Source organism: Sorex araneus, chromosome 5, assembly GCF_027595985.1.
Source record: "Sorex araneus isolate mSorAra2 chromosome 5, mSorAra2.pri, whole genome shotgun sequence".
NCBI classification, from domain to species: Eukaryota; Metazoa; Chordata; class Mammalia; order Eulipotyphla; family Soricidae; genus Sorex; species Sorex araneus.
The window spans coordinates 124,305,538-124,326,200 of record NC_073306.1 but is presented as its reverse complement, the minus strand read 5'-3'; the positions used below and the strand labels follow the sequence as shown (position 1 = coordinate 124,326,200).

The 20,663-nt window shown below is 54.3% G+C and overlaps 1 protein-coding gene across 2 annotated transcripts in view; it reads right to left on the bottom strand.

Moving 5' to 3' along the window:
• Positions 1-256: 256 nt before the first annotated feature.
• The window catches only part of PLCG1 (phospholipase C gamma 1), a 34,117-nt gene continuing 13,710 nt past the window's right edge, over positions 257-20,663 (bottom strand). The window contains exons 2-32 of one of the 2 annotated variants that reach the window (XM_012933656.2): positions 13,929-14,081; positions 13,748-13,841; positions 13,594-13,641; positions 11,235-11,319; positions 11,062-11,145; positions 10,800-10,834; positions 10,507-10,579; positions 10,324-10,425; positions 10,059-10,177; positions 9,889-9,974; positions 9,687-9,807; positions 8,865-9,033; positions 8,622-8,744; positions 8,435-8,536; positions 8,166-8,353; positions 7,702-7,902; positions 7,501-7,620; positions 7,230-7,410; positions 6,614-6,691; positions 5,659-5,762; positions 5,402-5,501; positions 5,102-5,171; positions 4,427-4,584; positions 3,775-3,871; positions 3,389-3,613; positions 3,150-3,298; positions 2,265-2,379; positions 2,002-2,163; positions 1,813-1,901; positions 1,515-1,702; positions 257-1,369 (exon numbers count right to left, since the gene is read on the bottom strand). In XM_012933656.2, coding sequence (XP_012789110.2) covers positions 1,327-1,369; positions 1,515-1,702; positions 1,813-1,901; positions 2,002-2,163; positions 2,265-2,379; positions 3,150-3,298; positions 3,389-3,613; positions 3,775-3,871; positions 4,427-4,584; positions 5,102-5,171; positions 5,402-5,501; positions 5,659-5,762; positions 6,614-6,691; positions 7,230-7,410; positions 7,501-7,620; positions 7,702-7,902; positions 8,166-8,353; positions 8,435-8,536; positions 8,622-8,744; positions 8,865-9,033; positions 9,687-9,807; positions 9,889-9,974; positions 10,059-10,177; positions 10,324-10,425; positions 10,507-10,579; positions 10,800-10,834; positions 11,062-11,145; positions 11,235-11,319; positions 13,594-13,641; positions 13,748-13,841; positions 13,929-14,081 — 3,662 coding nt within the window. In that variant the 3' untranslated portion in view covers positions 257-1,326. The remainder of the gene's footprint in view (positions 1,370-1,514; positions 1,703-1,812; positions 1,902-2,001; positions 2,164-2,264; positions 2,380-3,149; positions 3,299-3,388; positions 3,614-3,774; positions 3,872-4,426; positions 4,585-5,101; positions 5,172-5,401; positions 5,502-5,658; positions 5,763-6,613; positions 6,692-7,229; positions 7,411-7,500; positions 7,621-7,701; positions 7,903-8,165; positions 8,354-8,434; positions 8,537-8,621; positions 8,745-8,864; positions 9,034-9,686; positions 9,808-9,888; positions 9,975-10,058; positions 10,178-10,323; positions 10,426-10,506; positions 10,580-10,799; positions 10,835-11,061; positions 11,146-11,234; positions 11,320-13,593; positions 13,642-13,747; positions 13,842-13,928; positions 14,082-20,663) is intronic. The other variant, XM_004612627.3, reaches the window with a different exon arrangement.

The following is a 20,663-nucleotide window of genomic DNA, read 5'->3' as shown; positions in this document are numbered from 1 at the left end:
TGGGAAGGGACTCATGCCAAAGCCGGAGGCCACAGAAATGTGGGCTTGCTCCAGACATGCTGCCTGTGCCCAACTAAGACCTCGTCACACTACTTCTGAGCCTTAGAGGAAGACTCTCTTGGACCTGGAAGTCACCAAACCTCCCCCCCCCCACCCCACCTGATCAGCAGACAGGAATAACCACCGGTCACCGGTCCCTTCTGAGTCTCTGGAGTGAGGGTCTCCTGAGGTCCCTACCAGAGCATACACGTTGAAGGAAAAGGACATGAGGATGATTTATTTGGCAGTCAGTTCCTCAGAGGGCAGAAGTAGCAGATGGCCAACCCTGAGCCCAAGCATGGGCAGAAGGTGTGTGTGCTGGATGCTGCTGGCGATGCTATGAGGCACCTTTGTGCCCGGGGCCTGGGCCCCAGCCTCTGCCCTCCGAAGCGGGGGCTGCCTTCTCCACCTTTCATCTTCTTCCTGTGATCTTGTACCAGCTAGATGTCAACTTAAGCACGGCAGCTTCATCCAGCGCCCGACTAACTGCCCACCCCGCTCCACAAGTGCAGGTATCCCCTCAGACCTTGTTCCTCATAGGAACAGGCTTGGCGAGTGAGCCTCTCCCCCAGTCCTGACGGGGCCTTCACCTTCCAAACTGCTCCAAGGTTCCCTCCAAGGGTGGGAGCAGGAGGAGTGAATAACTTAAGTTACAATACCATTGAGAAGAAAAATAATACTGCTATTTTTAACATGATCCCCTGTATCTTTCTGGCTGGGTGATACCCCAGCCAGGGGCAATATGCCCTTGTGCTGTGTCCTCCTTGGGCAGGCCAGGCCTGTGCTCCTCTGCCCTGGCCCCAGGGCCCAACCATGGGAGCCACTGTCCTCCCACCCTGCCCGGCTGTGGTTTTAAAGCTACAGGACAATGTAAACTTGATCTCCCTGGCCCAGCAAGGCTGCCGCTCCTCCTCCACCACGCTCAGGAATGTCCATGGCTGCCCAGAGCCGCCTGTGCAGCCAGCGAGTCAGCCTCTCTCCAAGGGGCTGCGACTGAGGTCCCGGCCCTACAAGACGGAAAGCTCCATCTCCAGAAGTCAGGGCCGGATGTGTGTGCTTAATGCAAGACACAGGACAGTTTTTGCCTTTGCCCAGAGTTGGGGCATGGGGGCCCGGAACAGTAAAACATCCTGTTAATGGCTTGGTTTGTGTCTAGCATCCACTGCTGGAAGCAGGTTCCAGGCTTCGAGACCAGGAAGGCTGCCGTGGCAGGCTGCTGCCAAAGAACCCAGGTCATGGCGATCCACAAGGCGCGCAGCACTGCTGCTCTCCCCGCGTTGGGCACGCCTAGAGCCGGTTGTCTCCGTTGATCCGAGTCCTTCGTGGGGCCCTGGACAGAAGGGAGAGTATTCCTAGCTGCGTGGGACTCAGAAGGCCAAGCCAACAATTCCAGCTCTTCTCCCCAAGAGAATGGAGGACTAACCAGCCGCTCCTCCTCCCAGTGACACACTGCTGCCAGCCTGCCAGCACCTCACCTTCGTTCCCGGCTGTCAAAATGGTCTGTGAGATGGTCCTGGGAGATGTGAAAGTCCTCGAATGGCTGCTGGTAACGGGCTTCAAAGGAGCCTTCCCTTGCCCGGCCGTGAAACAGATGGCCTGAGGCATCAGAGCCACGCTCCCGCAGGGAAGTGCCACTGAAGGGACTGAGGTCTCCATTCTCCTGCTTTGAACACAGACGGATTCAGGACACAGAGCCTCCCTTGTACCTCTGTATCCCGGGGAATGGCAAGTTCTCATGCCCCCCCCCGTCCACCCGTCCCCCCCCCCCGTTACCTTGGAAGCGAAGATGTTGATCTTGACCAGCAGGGAGGCCAACTCCAGGTCCTCACTGTAGTTGTTCTTCAAAGGCACTGCTCTATACCCTAGGAGGAAACCTGGCCCTCAGCCCAGGAGGGAGCCAAGCAAGGGCCTGGACCTCCCCAAGGCAGATCGCAGGGGAGCACCCTGACGCAGGGACCTCACCTGTCTTCAGGCCTTTCACTGGGAAAGTGGCCTGTGCCAGGAAGTTCTGGTCACTGAACATGTCTTCCTCATACACCACAAAGCGCAGGAAGGCAAATTCAGGGTTACTAATCTGGAAGTGAAAAACCTTGGCCGGCCATACTGGGTTTAGTCCATTGTCCACTGCAAAGGGGGAAAAAGGCCTCAGACCACTGCTTGGAGGATAGGCTCCGTGGTGAGGACAGGCCTTCAGAGCCCCCACAATGAGAGTGGGAAAGACTCACCCACAAACTCTGTCTTCTGCTTGGTGCTATCATACTCAGCTCCAGCCACCTCGATCTCCACGAAGGGACACACTATGCCCCGGCCATTCTTTGGCAGATGCCGGGCGCCCAGCACCTGCAAGGCAGGCAAAGATGGGTCTTCCTGAGCAAACCTCACTGCGCGCAGACAGTGCGCCCTCTGCTGGGCCCCAAGCATGCAGCCCTGTGAATTTCTGAAGGTGACAGGGAGGGTCCTAAGGGGCAGCTGCCATCAACAAAAATTTCATTTGGCTGAATCAGCTTTAGTCCAAATGTAAACTATGTCACGTTCAATCTGTCTCGTAACATAAAAACCTTTCAAGTATCCTTAGGGAAGAAACAACTCTCCACTCTGGAATGCAGTCCAACTCACCGCTGACCATCCTCACTCCCCCAGGACTGTACAAGCCCTCGGCCTTTTTATGAGAGGGTGTGTGTATGCATGTGCAAGGAGGAAGTGCTAAGAACTAAGGAGTGTGAGTCTGTGGCACTAAGAGGGCAGGCTAGGAGCTCAAGGCCCATCCTAGTAAGGGCTGCCCAGATTGTTCCCAGGACAGGCCCCACTCACCTGAGGCCTCACTTTCTTCCCATCTCTTGCCAGGCATTGGCAGCTGAAGCTTGGCCTCATGGATAACAACCTCTCAGCAGTGAAAAGTGGGTGCAAGGGCTTAGGTTACAGTGAGCCCCATGTCACTCGGAGGCCGCCCTGCAGTAGAGGCCTGGAGATGCCCTTCCCACCTCAGAGGACAGTGAAGTCCTTCTTAGCCTCTCAACAGTGCCCAGCGTCCCACCCTATCAAAGTACTCACTTCAATTCACAGGAAGCTTGTGCAAGATAAATAATCCTGGCCCAGGTGAGCACCCCTACCTCGATGCAGATGCCACAGGGCTCCAACCCTCGGAGGCTGCTCTTGTCAAAGGGGTCGAAAGCCTCCTCGCGCATGGTGCTGGGCTGCAGGACATAGCCACAGTGCCCGCCGGCCATGAAGAGGGCCTGGTTCATCTGCATGGGCTTGTCTGGAAAAGGCAGGAACCGCGGCTCCAGCCCAGCTGTCCCTTGATGCATCACCCCACACCTCAGCCCCTCGCTAAGGCATCTCCAGCTACCTGGAGTCTGGAAGTTGAGGGCCACAAGCTGACTGCCACATATCCACATGGGCAAGGGATCGTAATTGGAGGAGTCCAGCCGCTGCCCCTTAGGGTATATCCGTGAGAGCTGCAGTCGATTGTACTGGAGGAATTTCTTGCCTTTGGCCTTATTCACGTATTTCTCAGCCTTGGTTTCCGGGAAAGACGACATGTCCCGGTAGCAGGCACGCTCTGTGCCAATCTCTATGCCAAAGGGAGAACACTTACAGGATCACCTGCAAGGCAGTGCTGGGGGGCCGGATCCTGCACCCTTGTGTAAAGGGACTAAACACCTCCTGTGCACACTCCATGCAGGGCACCTTTCCCATCTGGCTCCCTCGCATGCGCCCGTGTCCCCAGCTTACTCTCTTCATCGAAGGGAACAGGCCGGCAGTAGACAACTAGCTCCGAGAGCTCCAGGGCGATTTTCTTCCTGCGCTCCATCATCTTTCCCTCAGTGAGCTGGGGGAGGACACAGAAGGACCAGTAGCCTAAGCCAGTGTACCCACACCAGCTGCCAGATTCAAAGCCTGTTCCAATCCGTATGGCTCCCCCCAGAGCCCACTTCCAGGGCAGGGCCTGTCCCCTTTCCCAACGCCCACTGACCTGCAGCTTGCTTATGTCCCCCAGGACCTTCTGCTACTACCAAATCCAAGAGGCACTTCCATCATGATCCCTAGTCCTCACCCCTGCAGCCCTCAGCACTCGGCACCCTTCCCATCCTTTTCCTCATCACCCACCCACTCAGCATCCAGCCCTCTTTCTACTCTGTACCACCTAAACCCACCTCCGGGCACTGTCCCCACTGCTTCCAGCCCAGGACTCACTCTTCTGCTTGTGTATCCAGCTACTCCGGAGGCTGAGGGTCCAGAGGTTCTGGGGTCATTCTCATACCCATCACCATACTATAGGGCTATCTGCAGGCCTGTGGCCTCCCAAATTCCTGCCTCCACCACCCACCTGGCAGGTCCACATACTGCCCACCCAGCACCTCCTCCCATTCTGTCCAGTTCTCACCCTGGCATCTGCAGTCTGAGCCACTTCACGGATCTTCTTCACCCAATCCTGTAGCTCCTCCTGTGAGTCAGCGGCGACATCCAGGGACCACTGTGCCACGGACGCCATGCTGATGGAGAAGACGAAGAGCCGACTATTCTTGCCCTCAGGACGAATGGCTGAGAGAGGAGAGGAGAGCTGGGCATAGACATCACCATGTGCCCTACTTTATACCCCCTGGCATTGCTCAAGGAAGTTTCCACATCACTTTCTCCTTTCCATAGCAGGAGGCAGGTGGCACTGCCCTGCCAGGCCCGACTTACAGCGGAGGTGGCTGCAGCTCGGATTAGTCATTGCGGGGAGCGGTAGGCCAGGGCTCAAGCTCTGGTCTGGCTGCCTTACGCCTGAAGCCCCTTCACCCCCATCTCCAAGTCCGTTACACCTGTGACACAACCCCCTAGGAGTATGAGTGTCAGCCAGCCACCAGCATCGTGCATGGCACAGGAGGAGCATGCAGAGGGCAAAGCTGGGGTGAAGGGCGCCTGGGGCATCAAGGGGGTATTAAAATATAGGTAAAGCTTAGAGTGCAGTCTTTGGGGGTCTGGCCACTGGCATCTTCCCTCAAGCCTGGAGAGCACCGCAAAGGAGACCCAGGCCCTAAGGAATAGCGGGCAACAGAATGGGGAGGGGGCTCACCAATCTGACAAGCTGGCACATCCAAGACCCCCCGTAGCAAGTCCCCCAGCGGGCTGTTCTCATCCAAGTGCTGTAAGAAGCAAAGCCCCAGGAGGGCTCGTCAGCATGTCCACTGCATCCATGCGTGTGGAAGGACAAAGGTATGTTCCAAGCGTACATGTGATGAGACCCATGTGACATGTATGCAGGAGACCAGGGTTGGCACAGGGTGTGCATGCCTGGCACTGGGTGAGATGGGGTGTGCACAAGAAGAGCATCTGGGGATGAGCTCCCTGGCCCCCCAGAGGGTCCCAGTCTCACCTCCCTCTCAGGCTCCAGGGCTGCTGCTGGACTGACCATCTCTTCCACGTAGTTGGACGGGAACCACAGCTGCTTCTTCCCGCCATAGTCCCCCCGCCACCTGTGAGAACCACGGGTGCTGACCCCAGCTAACACCCCAACCTCTCACAAGCAGCCAAGACAAGGCAGGCACAGCTGACACATCTAGGACAGACCCTCTGTAAGCATGCCCCCCGCCCGCCATGCCAAAGGCGCTCTGGCCCTAGGGACTGGCTCACCAGCCTCCCTCTTGCTTCTCCACATTCTGGATGATGGCACTCTTGGTGAACGTCAGCTCATCTTCTCTCTGGGCTTTGTAGTCAAAGAGGGCTTTGACTGCACACTGCAGGGAGACAAGCACCCCACATGGGTCAAAGCAGACGGGCCCCCCACTGCGACCTGACAAGGCCACAGTGGCACGTGCCCATGCTCGGGCCTCCCATCCTGAGCTTGAGTGCAAAGCTGCAGAGTGGTCTCTTCATGTCCTGACCCTGGCCCAGGGCATGTGTGAGTAGGACAGAGCCAGGTCCTCAGCCACAGAAGCTCCTCCAAGTGCAGGTGGAACCTACAGCCCCTGCCCTGGGTCGGGGCTGAGAGTCTATTCTACATCCCGAGTGCCTCCTTCCTCAGGCAAGACCCATTTCGTCTTCACCTGAAAAGTGGGAGAAGACACACTACTCGGCTCTAAGCAGCTAAAGGGAGGGAGGGAGTGAATGAGGAGCAATGTGCAAGGCCCCGGGGAGTTCCAGCCCTGACCCTGCATGGCACCTGTCCCAACACTGGACAGGACTGTCACCAGCACTACTAGTCCTTACCCAACTGAGTTCTGCCAGGAGTGGCCCTTATTTAGAAAAGAGAGGGGCAAAAAAAAAAAAAAAAGGCTCCTGCCCGACAGACGTCCACGAGGTGGGCAGTGTTCTTGCTGCTGCCCAGGGAGAGGACAGGGTTTAGCCCAGGGCTCACTCTGGAAGGTCAGTGCTGAACCCCTGGGACAGGGCCTGGGAGGGGGCTGGGTTGGCTCTGGAGGTGCTGTGGTTCGTCAAAACCACAAGCCTCTCACACCATCTCAGGTCTCAGAAAACCACAAACACCACTTCTCCACCATGACCACAGAAGGGCCACAGGAGAGAAATGCAAGCCCAAAGCAGCCGGGGACCCTCCCCAGCTTCCACTGCCCAGCAGCACGGACCATACCTTGAAAGTTGGCATAGGGTTTGCCTCCACATAGAAGCCAGGGTTGCGTCCCTCATACAGGGCCCCATAGTCCGGCTCCTAGAAACCGGATAGAGAGATGAAGCACGGCTGGGGTCCCCAGCCCCTTTTGGACCACACCACTAATTAGGGGCTTTCTCCACTGACACCTGCTCCTGGACCCAGCTCACTGTGAATGGCTTCAAGGTCCTGAAGTCACACCCACTATTCCCACTTCTTATCCATAAGGCTAAAAGCACTTTTTATTCCTGAAAAAATGTACCTACCAGGGACTTGGATCCCAGTGGAAGATCAGTCTTCTCCCCACCACATCTGTCCATTACTGGCTCTCGGGTCATAGACCCTTTCTGCCCTCTGCATCTATTTCCTCACAGGCTCACCCCAGTCCTCAGTTCCCAGGGCTCTCCCACCCTGCACTGCAGGCACGGCCCAAGATGCCACTCCTCCCAGGACATTGTCCTGCCACCCCCTGCACACCTAAGTGGTTCTCGAGAGGACCAAACCACCTGATGACTGGTTCTGGAATTCTCAGACCAGGGGTCTGCTTCGTCTACTGGGCCCCACGCCTGCCATGCCCCTTCAACCAGTGGGTCCTCACAGCTGTGCCAATCTTTTCCAGCGCCTCCTCATTGATGGGGTACCGCAACTTCATCTTGCGGTACAGCGGGTGCTTCTCATAGTAGCTGATAAGGTCTACCAGGCTGTCAAACTCCGAGTTGCCTAGCATCACTGTCTGGCCCTCCTGCTGGACACGGCAATGCTTGATCTTCCCTTCAGCCCTGGACAAAAAGGAGTCACACAGGGTCAGGGCAGCCCAGACCCTGGTGAAGGCCCATCCCCCCTTGGCACTCCCAGGCCACACCCCTCACCGGAAGGAGATGGCATAGGAGTTGGGCTCATTTCGCTTCCGCACCAGGAAGGCCCCATCCCGAGGGACCCGCATCAGCATGTGCTCAGCCTGTGCTCTGGTCAGGCTTGCGTGGTACCACCTGAGGACAGGTATGAGTTAGGCCCGGGCAGCGCCTACCAGATACCCCCAGAACCCCTGCCCCGTTTCCTCCCTCCCTCACTCTTTGCTCTCATGGGCATTGGTCTGCGGGACAGGCTCTGAGAGGCGCATCTCAAATTCGTTGCAGCGCAGGGGAACCTGCTGGTAGTGTGTGATGAGGTCATAGAGTGAGTCAAAGACGAGGTTGTCTGTCAAGAAGAACTTTGGGGTCCCAGCATCCTGCCGGGAGTGGATCCGGCAGTGCTGGACTTTCCCATTTCGCCTGAGGGAAGATGGGGAGGCAGTGAGAAGCAGGCTAGAGCTCTGAACACCCAGCATCAACCCCTTGGGGTGATGAGGTGCCAAGTCTCAAAGGGGGAGGGAGGGAGAGGCAAATCTAAGGCGATGATGTCTGGGCTGCTTATGCCGGAGGGACTTCACGTACCCACAAAGGGTGTTGTGAAGAAATGTTCGCAGGGGTGGGTATGGGCGGGTACTGGTGGGGCGTAATTACCTCTGGGGAGCACAGGCATTAGGGTGGGTTACCAGAAAGAGAGGGTGTAGTCGCCCACAAAGGTCTCGCTCTCGCGCACAAGGAAGGAGCCGTCCGGGGCCCCAGTCTCGATGCAGTACTCGGTGAGCAGGCGCTCGGCGATGTGCCGCCCGTCCCGCCCCGCCCCGAGCTTCCCGTGGAACCATTTCTCATTGGAGTGCAGCTCTGTGCTGCCGCTGGCCTGTGAGGGGGGAGGGCAACAGCAAAGGCCTTCAGAAACTGTGACCCCAGCCCGGCCCACAGCCCTGGGCCGGCCCCTCACCTCTTTGGGCTCCTCCTCATCCTCGTTGCCCTGGTCACTGCTGGTCTCCTCAGAGTAGTAGATCTTACTGCTGGTCAGAACAAAGTAGTGGGGATACCACTCCTGGAAGAGAGCACAGCGGACCTGTGAGCGGGGCCCTCTCTGCACTGTGCCCCCCTGTGCTGGGACCTGCTGACCCTGTGCTCACGTGGTTCACGGGGTCCTCCAGGTAGAGGATGCCATTCTTGATGGAGTTGCTGATGTCGTTCTCGGAGTACATCACAGACGTAGGCACCTCCTCGTAGGCACTGCCCTCAGCTAGTTTCTTGTGCTGTGGGAGGTCAGGTGTCTTGGTCCCTTGCCTCTTCACCCAGACCGCCAACTGCTAGAGCCATGGCCTAGAAGAGGCATGGGGAAGCGGGGCCCCACCCCTCTAGCCTTTCACACCGACCTTGATAAGGATCTTCCTCTTGAGTTGGTTGGGTGACGGGAGCCCATCGGCAGCAATGTCCACAGGCTTGGTTAGGAGTGTGTCCCCGAGTACCTTCTTGAAGTACTGGGCCATGTTCCTCTGCTGGGCAATGCTGCAGTGGTCCTCGATAGACAGAATGACTGGGTACCTATGGGGTTGGGGGGGACGAGTATGGTGACACAGAGCTTGAGATTCTGCAGGATCAAGACTCAGTCCAACCAAGGAGCTTCTCACAGAGCACAGTGTTTGTTCAGAGTCACGGGCCTGGGGCACTGACTATGGGGGAACTAACACAAATCCCTGGGCATTATGGGAACTGGGTAAGTAGTGACCAAAGGGCGGAATTCCCTTTGGTATGCTTAGGACTGGTCAACTACAGAGGGTAAAAGAAAGTTACAAGGGAGCAGTGCAAGAGAAATGGGGAGATGGGCAGGGGAGAAGAGAAGGAACTCCCCAGTTCAGCCACTGGAGGTTCCCTTGTGATGCTGTCTGTGACTGAGGACAGTCTAGCAATCACAGGAGAGGTACACAGCCACAATAGAGCCGGACATGGGAAAGGAAAAGAGGCACCAGAACTGTGAACAGGACCGAGGCTGTACCTGCTGGGGCTGGAGACATGTGACTGCTTCATGGGCTAAAGAAAAGGCACCGTGAAGAAAGCAGGCTAGGGAATGCAGGAAAAACGGAGGCTTTGAAGGAAAGGCTCAAGCAAATGGAAGGATCAAGAAGGCAGGGGGACTCACTGTCACAGGGAGAGACTCGCGTTAAGCCAGGGCCCATGGGATGCACACCCGGACTTACTCTGAGGCCACAAAGGCATGCTCCTTAATGGTGTGAAGCACATCAGAGAATTTGATCTTGGTGGTAAGGGTGTGTCCATGGTAAATAACTGGCATCCCATCGGGGCCATCCCAGCAGTCCACTGGGGAGCAACATGGTGGTGGTCAAGTTACGCAGGCCTGTCCCCCACCTCCCTGCTGCCCCCACCAGCTGTGCTACGCACACTCAATGCAGCGACAGCCCATCCTCAGGCAGCGGGCGTAGGCTTCCAGGGACGACTCACTGGAGAACTGGTCTCCCGTCAGGTACCTGGGGAGAGGGGAGAAGAGGAGAGTCAAGGGTGCCGTGCCAGCCCCTCCGTCCCACAGTCTGGGGGAGGCTGGGGACACTCACGTGTTGTGTGAGGAGGAGATCCAGTAGTGGGAGAGAGGGTTATTCATGGTGTCAGGGCACACTGCATCCAGCTGTGAGTTCCATATACTGTTCTCTTTGGAGAACAGGAAGGTGACAAACTGCAGAAGCAAACATGGGAAGAAGAGCCCAGCGGCATGGGGTTGTTGGAAGGAGACAGGTGAAGGCAGGGCCCACAGTGAGGAGGAAGGCCAGGGTGCCCGCTCAGCCCCACCCAGTCTCTCTGAGCAGGGCTGGGAAGGCTCACCTCATCCAGAGAGAAGTATGGCTCCTCGATCTCGCGGAGAGGGTCTCGGAGGAAGCTCAGCATAAATTCCTGTACCTGGAGCCGGTCCACTGCCCACAGCTCCTGACGGGAACGGGGAGGTGGAAGCCCATGAGCGGAGCCCGGCACCGCTTGGCCCCAGCCCCGCCCAGCCCCGCCACGTACTCCTTGGTACTCAAGAAGGAACTGCTGGAACTCAGAGAGGGACATTTGGCCAGGCTCTGACTGCTCCACTGTCCTGCGAGAGAGAAGGGGAATGCCTGGCGGACAGCTGGCAGGGTAGGTCACACAGCAAGGGGCCCCGCTGAAGGCAGATACCAACTCCCCTCCAGCAGAGTGGCCAGGAGGGTCCAGGGATGGCTCACTCTTGTCTGTGCCTCTGAGCTGCACTGGACATCACCCAGTGCAAGAGATGAAGGGGCCCGGGGGAGACCCCACCTCCCTATTTCAAATCAAACCTTGAGATTCTGGCTTCCAGGAACGGGATGTCCATCTGCAGGAGACAGAACCTGGTCAGAGCGAGAGCCCTGAGAGGCCAAGTGGGAAAGGGGCTCTCAGGAAGAAAGGCTAGGGCAGCAGATGGGGGCAGGCCTCAAGAGAAGAGCTGAAGAAATGGCACCCCAAAGCCCCAAAGCAGGGCAGCAGGGCTGAGGCAAGCAGGGTGAGGGCTGGGGTAGGAGAGCAGGGGCGAGGGCCGGAGGGGGTAGGTGGCTCATGCACCATCTTCTGGGCGCTGTACATGAGGCTTCGGTACAGCTGAGCAAACTGCCCATAGGTGATGTCGCTGCTGCGCTGCTCCAGGTCCTGTACAAGGGTGGGGAGGAAGCTATGAGGCTCTCCACCAGGCACCTCAGCCTCCCTCACCCCCCAGCACACAACCCGAGCGGCCTTACCGTCAGACGTTCTCGGAGGAAGCGCATGTTGGGGACACGATAATTAACCTGGGACAGCATGTTCTTCAGGTCCTTGGCTGATATACTGAGGAAACAAGGACATTCCCAGTGGCATCATCCAAATCCAGTGACCTCTGAATTGTGGCCTAAGTTCACCTGGAGCTGGACAGGTAAGCAACACTACTCTGTGAGAAAAGAAACCCTTTCTTTCTCTGGGCCGTGGTTCCCTCATCTGAGCAAGGAAAAGCCCCCAGAAATTGACAAAGTGAAGTGTGGCAAGGCTCAGTAAAGAGGGTCAGGCATGGGGACAGGAAAACACCAACCTTCCACCCCACCCCCGCCCTGCAGCGGCACTGCACTCCTGGCTCCTCAGCACCCCGAGGAGCACGTGGCTCCTTGAGGACGGTGGTAGGCAGCCTCTGTCCTGTTAGCCACTGCCAAATCTGCAGGGGACAGGAAAAGGGATTCTGCAGTCATTGCCACTGGAGGGCCGGGAGTGGGCCTCGACACCTGGCACCACGCTCAAACAGGGACTCTGTTTGGCTCTGACAGGGCAGCACCTCCCGTAGCCCTCCGGTGATGTGGACTAGAGCCTTGGTTTGGCCTAGCAACGGGAGGGAGAAGAGGGGAAAGAGGCTTTCACTCCCGGAAGGGACTATCAGAGGGGACAGGAGACAGGCACCTTTCATCCTCCAGCCCAAGAGTCTGCAGGCAGCACCAAACTCCTTGGGGGCACTCAGACTGGCATACGCACCGGTCCCCTGACCCTTGGCCACCCAGGGGAGGCGCTGTCAAGAGCCTGCCCAGGGCTGGAGCGATAGCACAGCGGGTAGGGCGTTTGCCTTGCACGCCGCCAACCCGGGTTCGAATCCCAGCATCCCATATGGTCCCCTGAGCACCGCCAGGGGTAATTCCTGAGTGCAGAGCCAGGAGTAAAAAAAAAAAAAAAAAAAAAGAGCCTGCCCAGCAGGGAGGAACTGGCTGCCCTTGGTGGGTCCCTGGCCACCAGCATCCTACAACTGCTGTGCCTGCTTACTTCACAGGGCTGGCTGAAGGAGCCACCCACACCCTCCTGCCTGAGTTCTTCCTCAGTCCTGTCACAGCCCAGGCCACTAGTGACCTCAATACTGCTAAGTCCAAGCAGCCCTGACAGCACTTCACATGACTGGCCACTTTTTTCTTGGGCTTTTTTAATTATCCTTTGGGTTTTCCTCAACTCACCTCCTGGGTTCTCTTTATCCCTAATCTCAGAGTCTCCTCCCTTTTCATACAGCACCCACTTCATGATGTCCTCCACATGGGGCTTTCAGGATCAACAGTTCAGCGTTTCCCAAAGCGGGTAATACTATGCTCCCCAACCCCAGTTCTGCCAGGTTGGGGAGTGGGGGGAAGAAGTAGCCATAGTGCAATTAGGGGGCACTTTCTGTTTGTTCCGTTAAAGAAGCTAGCTTTCTAGAGGGGCGGGCACTGAGTAATTTTTTCCCTCCTAAAACAAGGGCAGTAGGCCCAGTAAGTTTGGGAACCTCTGATCTATGTGCTCTCAAGGTAGTAACTGCAGTCCCAACCTCTCCCCAAACTCCTTCCACTCACCTGTCTGCTCAAGCCTCCACCTGGACATCAAAGGGCATCATAAAACAGAACATGCCCAAGTGGGCCCCCAGATCTTCCCCAATGTGCTCCTCCCACAGCTGTTCCCTCTCAGTCACTTTCCAGCGACTTATCCCAGTGACCACCCCCCACCCCACCCCATCCTTCTGGATGTGCAACACTACGCCTGCTCTTACACCCTAAAGTCACAGTTAGGAAATTTCATGTGGTGCTATCTTCAGTACACAAACTAAGTCCTTTCTATACTGACTGACCAAGTCTTGTCTTCCCCAGAGGTAGGAAGTTGCTATCTGAGTTCAGTGGCAGCCAGGAGACCATGTGGGGAAGCCAGGTCATGTCACACCTCTCTTTTCAAAACCCTCTGTGCCTTTTCCAGCTCTTTCACACAAACAAGCAAGGTTTTTGGTCTTTGTTCCTTCCCCTCCTTTCCCTGGTTTCTGGGCTGTCATATTATCTTTTCAGAATCACGAATCTCTAGTCTCCCCCTCCCACTGCCCTCAAATAAAACAGGTCCCCTGACCCTCACTTTACGACACACACAGCAAATAATTCCACACTTGTTGTCTCTGCTCATAGTGGTAAGGCACAGAGCCTATGCCCCTGGGTTCTCTCACTGAGGGGTTTCCACAGAATTCTACTGGGGCCAGAATCACCTGAGTCCTCTTGCTTTCTAGGTATCTGCTGTAAGATGTGACTAATGATCCTGTTTCCCCACCCCACCATGCTGGGCTGGATCCATAGCTCTACCTACCGATCTTCGCGATTCCTATCCACTGAGTAAAACTGCTTCCGCAGCCACCTGTGTGAAGAAAAGAAAGCTGAGGGCTTTCTCCAGCCAGGCCCAGGGGAGGTCAGCAAGACAGGACAGAGTGTGCCCCCAACAGAACCATGCCAGGGTTTCTCACCTCTCAATCTGCAGCGGAGTGGCTGCCTGCAACGTGTCCTCCATCAGCCAAGTTAAGCCCTTGATCCACATATTCACCTCATCCTCCGATGTAGCTACAAGCGACAGGTCAGCAGCTTAGCTGGTGGTACAGGGGCCAATAACCACCTCCCTTCTCCACCCCATAGTTCCTTGGTCCCCACCTTGCAGGCTCAGGGTCTTCAGTCGGAATTCCATTCCATACAGGATGACAAAGCAGTGTGACTGGTCTGGGCGGAAAGCAGGGTCCTCCTGGTAGCGATCAAAGTCCCGTGAGGTCTTTCCTGGGCGGATCTCCTTGATTTCTCGAATGTCAACTAGGAAGAGAGAGAGGAGGTCAGATCAGATAGAGGCAGCACCAAGCCTGCCTCGATGGCAAGTTTGATTTCCACCCTCACTTCCACATCCTCAAGGGGAAGCACAAAGACCACTGAAAATTAAGTGAGAGAGCTTGGAGATGGGTGGACCTTGGCTGAAAGCTGAGAGATGTGGGGAGAACAAGGGGTGCTTCTTATCTCTTCCCTTACTGTGAATACAGCCAAGTCAATGATCTGGGAAAAGGAAAAGCTGGACTCTTAAAAAGACGAACAAGGACCTGAGGTTGATTTGTGAGGCCATTTCCTGACACAGACTTTACAAGGAAAACCATAAAGATCCAAGGGTAGGACTGGGCAGGCCCAATCAGGTCTCAGGATCCATGCAGGACATGGAGCCTAAGTCCAGAGAAATGGTACATGCCCAAGACATTCCAAACCAGTCTCAGAAAACCTAGTTCCCCACAGTTCTCCTACCCTCACAGTACAGACGAGCCAGCACACAGGCCTGTAGCGCATGGCAGACCATCAGTCTCAGACACTGACTCCGGAGACAGTGCTCCATTAGGCACTTGACTGAATTTGTTAAAGGCAGAACCTATGCACAGACACTGAGGTTACAATGTCTAGACTAGAAAGCTACATTGAAGAACGGAGGGAATTGTAAGTGGGTAAGGCTCATAATGTATGTAGCTGACTTGGGTCCGATCCCTGGCACCCAAATGATCCCCACAAGCCCTGCCAGAAATAAGGGGCCGGAGCGATAGCACAGCGGGTAGGGCGTTTGCCTTGCACGCGGCCGACCCGGGTTCAGGTCCCCGGCATCCCATATGGTCCCCCAAGCACCGCCAGGAGTAATTCCTGAGTGCAGAGCCAGGAGTAACCCCTGAGCATCGCTGGGTGTGACCCAAAAAGCAAAAAAAAAAAAAAAAGAAAAGAAAGAAAGAAGCCATGAGTACCCACCCAGTGTGGCCCAAAATACAAAGAAAACCACGTTGCTCTAGCGCATGACCAGCAGAATGACAAGTCCTCATTCCATCTGCCTTCAATATGGTATGATGAAAGGTGATAGCACCAGGAGGCAGCTGCTGAGCCCAATGTCCTAACAACCAGGACTGGGTCCAATCCTGGTGATGGCACTGGCGCAGTGCTTTTCGTGCTGGCTTCCTGATTCTGATCCACCCTCAGCAGACTCCCAGGCCTGGAGAGTCTTGAGGCTCTACAGCATATATCTCCACAATCTCTGTCCTTGCCAGGCTGATAACCCTGAGTCAAGAAGAATGGGGTCAATCTGAAGAAGACTGGCTGAGCCAAAAGATGATTCTCAGTGCCAACATCTCTTTGAGTGCTTTCAGCCTGACTGCCCTGAAGATGCAGTGCCAGCAACACAACTATCTGCCTGGCTAACACCTACTCCGGAAACTTCCCCAGCCAAAACTGCACACTGCCATAGCTAAAAAGTCCTAAGGACTCAAATTCCCGGGCTCTCTTCCTGCCCTCTAGCCACAGCTGTCCCTTATCTAGAGGGGACAGCTAGCAGGGGCACTTCTTGCTCAACATGACCGATTCTACCTGGTCCCTGCTTCTGTGTCCTTGACACATCCTTCTGGCCACAACTTCTAGCCACAGGGATCCAATTTTGCTGCTAGTTGCCCCACCTTTTAGTTCTCATCAGTTGGCCATTCTTCTGGAGTCTCCTGAGTATTTAGAAAACATTGTTCTGATCACTTGAGACCTTACTCAATCCCTCCTCTGGTGGCTCACTGCTAACCTAGGGAACATGCTCCTCTAGCCTTCTAGGCATTTCACCATGGGGCTCAGAATGACTGCCCTGTTTCTACCCTCCTTGGCTCCATACAAGCTAAGCTTCGAGTGCTTCCTGTCCCATGTTTCCTGGGCCCTCACTAGAGATTGTACACTTTCTGGGCTCCATTCTCTCTCCCCAACACCATCCTTCAGCCACCAGACCCCTGACACTTCAGGACACTTCACATAAAGAGTTCTTCTCTCCCACATGGCCATCCAGCCTGTCCAGAGCTTTCTAAATGAACTAATGAAAATGGGCGATATGCAAGAGAGGGAAAGCCGACAAGATGAGACTAAAGTTCAGAAACATAAGATATTACACTTAGAGACAGAGAGGAGGGAACAAAAGAGTCCAACTGGAAATCAGACCTAGCCTAAGGCAACAGTTTGCAAGGATGTAAGGAGAAACAGATCAGGGGAAATACCGAGATAAAAACTGTACAGTAACCACAGCCTCTGCCCTTTAAAACAGAAAGTGGCAGGCTTTCCGGAGCAGAGCAGTTGCTGTCCCCTCCCACCCACACCTCTCCCACAGGCTCACACTCACACACAAAGGCACTCCACACCTGGGTGCTTCCTTTCAGCCTGCCCACCATGCATTAGAGGTGGTCCTCCACACTGCTACTGGCTTGGCATGTGGTAGCTGGTATGTGCATACACACATGCACACACACACTCCCTCCCCTAACACCACACCTTCCCTAGTTCTCCATCCCCCATTCTCCTCACAGGCTCTAGGGGACCCTTTGGTCTCCTGGTCACCTTTCCATTGAGGCCTGACTGGAGTAGATCAGGTTCAATGTAGTCACAGAGCAGCTCAGATCACATGTCCAAGTCGCCTAAGCCCTGGTTGGCCAGACCTGGCTCCTTTTCTTCCCTCATAAAAAGGTGTCAACTTGGCTCTGATGCCCTCAAATCCATGGTGCAACAGCAGGCTGAAAAGGATGGGGTCCCTTTTCCTCTGAGTCAGGGCCCAAGGGACTGCATGATGGAAGAGATGCTCTGATCTGGAGATGGAGAGGGCTGAGCCAGTCACACCAGCACAGGCTGTGTGAAACCTGCAGTGGGAGAGACCTGGGAGCATGGAGAACAAGGTCCTGTGAAGCCTACAGTGGCCACCTGTCCCTGCCCATGCCAGTGCCAGCAGCCAAGGAGTCAGAGGGACAACTGGGGCCACCTGCCAGGATGTCAATGGGGCAGCCCTAAGCTAGAGAAGCAGAGCTAGCCCACGGCTGCCTCAGCCCAAGAAGTATCCCAACAGCCATTTCTCGGTCCCCAGAGGTTGAAAGGAAGAATGACACTCCTACTCCCAAGTTGAGATCAGTGGACAAAACATAGTCTGTGGTCAGAGAGTTGGTACAACAAGTCTGACATATGCCTTATATGTGGCCAACATACTAGGTTCAATTCCTGGCACCACAAATAGTCCCTGAGTCCCACCAGAAGTGATACCCGAACATAGCCAGGAGTAAGCCCTGAGCACAGTCAGGTGTGGACCAAAACAACAATGAAAATAAGCACACTTGGGGGGCTGGAGTGATAGCATAGCGGGTAGGGCATTTGCCTTGCACGCGGCCAACCCGGGTTCAAATCCCAGCATCCCATATGGTCCCTTGAGCACCGCCGGGAGTAATTCCTGAGTGCAGAGCCAGGAGTAACCCCTGTGCATCGCCAGGTGTGACGCAAAAACAAAAAAAAAAGAAAAGAAAAGAAGCACACTTGGGCGTCCAAGACCACTTCCTAAGCCCACAAGCCCCACCTGAATAATTTGCTGTGGGTCTGTAGCCACGTCTGCCCCAACAACTGACATTAGAACAAGAGATGAGCAGCAGTGAAACCACAAAGGCCATACTTCAAATCCTGCCTCCAAGTGCCTAGGTTGTTCTCTCCGACAGGTCAGGGACAAATGAAAGCTGAGTGGGGCGAACACTTCAGGCCACTACACCAAGATTCCCACAGGAGAGTCAGCCTTGGCGTGCTCTTGACCTTGGACAGGTTTTTATTTTGGTTTTTATGCAGAAGGAAACCCGCCCTCTCAGTAGCAAGAACCAGCCCTAAGTGTTAAGACAGAACGCAAATGACTGAATTTGCAAAACCAAAATGTGCATGAGGGGAGACTTCCTTCTCTCCTCTTGGGATTAAGGACTAGACTCCTTGGCTGAGATCATACAGCATATCAAATATTTCAAAGCTTGATAGATCATGTAGACCTGGAGATCATGTCAACAAAACTAATGGCAGTTATTTTCTCTTTACAAGCATCCCAAGCACACTGGCAATGGTGCTGTTAGAGCCAAACAATGAATACAGTGGTTACTGCTAGGGCCAGCTTAGAACATGTCTCCTCAGAATAGATACCCTCCCAAGACAAAGGACAGGGAGAGGTGAAAGTGTTGCTAAAGGGATGAACGAAATGGCAGGCTGCTGATCTGGAGTCTGAGAAGCAGCAGATAGAACCACCACAGCGGGCCTGTCTGTGCTCAGCATCTCTGAAGGTGGGGCTGCTGCTTCCTGTCCCCGGAACCCTGCTCCCCATCCTCTCCACCACAGGCCCACCGCCAGCTCTTCCACCCCTTTAGGGAAGTGCACTGGGGAGCAATCCTGTTGACCAAGCAGAGTTAAAAGACACAGGAGCACATGGAATTTTAGAAAGGGGTGGCATTGTTAGGGTACCAACCCTTTTTCAGTATTCCTCATCACGCACAGTATGTGAGAGTTACCAATCCTGCTGCAGAGGGTACAAACACAGTTTCACCCTGACCTCTATGGGCTTGGTCAAAGAGCAAATCCAAGACTGTAGCTTCCCAGTCAGGGACCTATGTCCAAATATCCCTTTGTCCTGAGTAAAGCCACTTTCTAAACAGCTCTACAGAGGTCTCCCAAATCTACTGGCATGTTAACCACCCATCAAGTAGCACAAGTGAAAGTACTAGGGAGGAGATCAGGAGGCAAGAACTATCTGTTAGGTCTCATTTTCTGCATCTACAAAATGGGAGATTAATCCTGGCACATCTTCATTCAGCTATAGAGTGAAGAATCATGATTTTGGCAAAAAGGGACAGGAGGTCATGATGAAGATGGTCAAGATAGACATTACCGGAAAAAAAAAAAGGAAATGACATATTTGAAATTTCTGGACATGAAACATACTTTCACCGAAATAGTCCTCTAAAGAGTTTTCCCTTTACAAAGTCATATGTGAACAGATGTCAGCTACAACAGAAACTACTCAAATAAAAAATGCATGTAAATATAGTTGCAAAAACATAAAAATTTCAATTCACAATAAATATAAAATGTCTTTTAAAAACTGTATAATATACTATTGCTGAAGCAATGGTATAATAAAGTAAAAACATAAAGAAAGGATTGTAACTCAAGCTCTGTATGCAGGAGACCTGGGTTTGATCTCCACAACACATGACTCCCTGAAAACCATCAGGTATAACCCCTGAGCAACAAATCAGGAGCAGCCTCTAAACACAGGTGTCGTCCAAAAACCTAAATCCAGAGAAACTGAAAGTTTTGGTGGCCATTATCTGGACAGGCCCCTTTCCTCTGGGGTTTTTCACTACCTCTACTTGTGCGACTTAGACCATTAGATCTCCTGAAGTGACAATGCGTAAAGGTGGGAAAAGCCAAATCCTCCTTCAAAGAGTCCAAGTCCAAACAAGCCAGTGAGCCACACAGATTCCTCTGCCTCATGGGCTCCTGGCACGGCCTTTGAGCCTTTGCACACACCAAGCCTCTGCACACTTCCATCCCATCCAGTCCAGTCCAATGGCATGGTGGCAATCTCTCTTGTTGGACTCTGGCCTCTATGTACCACAAGGAAGAAACCACTTTTGACTCTTCTCTCCATTCCTGAACCCCAGGTCCTGGTAAAGCCTCAAAAGGTCTACAGAGAGCCAGGAGACAGCTCAGGGGTCAAGGATACTTGCTTTGCATGTGCCATTCCAAGTCTGATATCTAGCACCGCTGGTGTAGCCCTGAAGTCCTTCCTCAAGCACTGAACCATCCAGCCCAGTTGGTCAGACATTGCCAGGAGTGGTCCCTAGGTTCCCTTAGCACTGCCTGGGAGACCTCCCCTCAAGAAACTATTTGCAAGGCTGGGGTTGTAAGTTTGATCTAGGTTCGACCCTCCAGCACCAAAGGAAGGGGGGAGGAGTTTATAGAGTACTATTTAACAGCAGGATCAAACACATGAAAATTAGACTTGAGTCAATTATCTAGTAGAAGCAACATAGACCACAGACGTTGAAAGACGCTATCGGGCATGTCTTTTCTGAGAGAGGTGGTACAGTGGAGCAACAAAGGAAAAAGCACTGAAAGAAACACACAAAACAGGGATGTGACCTGGGAGGCAGAAAAAAACTAAGCACAGCTGGGGGGTGGGGGCACATATCCTGGAGACCAATACAGTCTGGACATGCTGGAAAGTCCCTATGCAAAGATTCTGCTGTCAGTGAACACCATGGAAAGCTAATGGAGATTTGGGAAAACAAACTGCCAAAGAGGCAGTGCTCCTGGGCACCACACCTGGCACTGTATCAAGGCCACCAGGAATTCAGAAGAGTGGGTCCCAGGAGTGAGAAGTATGACAATCTTCCCAGAAATTACCAGCTACCACTCTGATTACCATAGTCTAGGAGTGATGGACCACTCCCAGCGACCCCACCCGTACATCAAGTCAGAGCTTCCTTTCTTCACTCAAGAAAGAAACCACATGCCACCCATTTAAGGCCCGAGGGAATACAAATGGACTGAGCCTTCACCCCC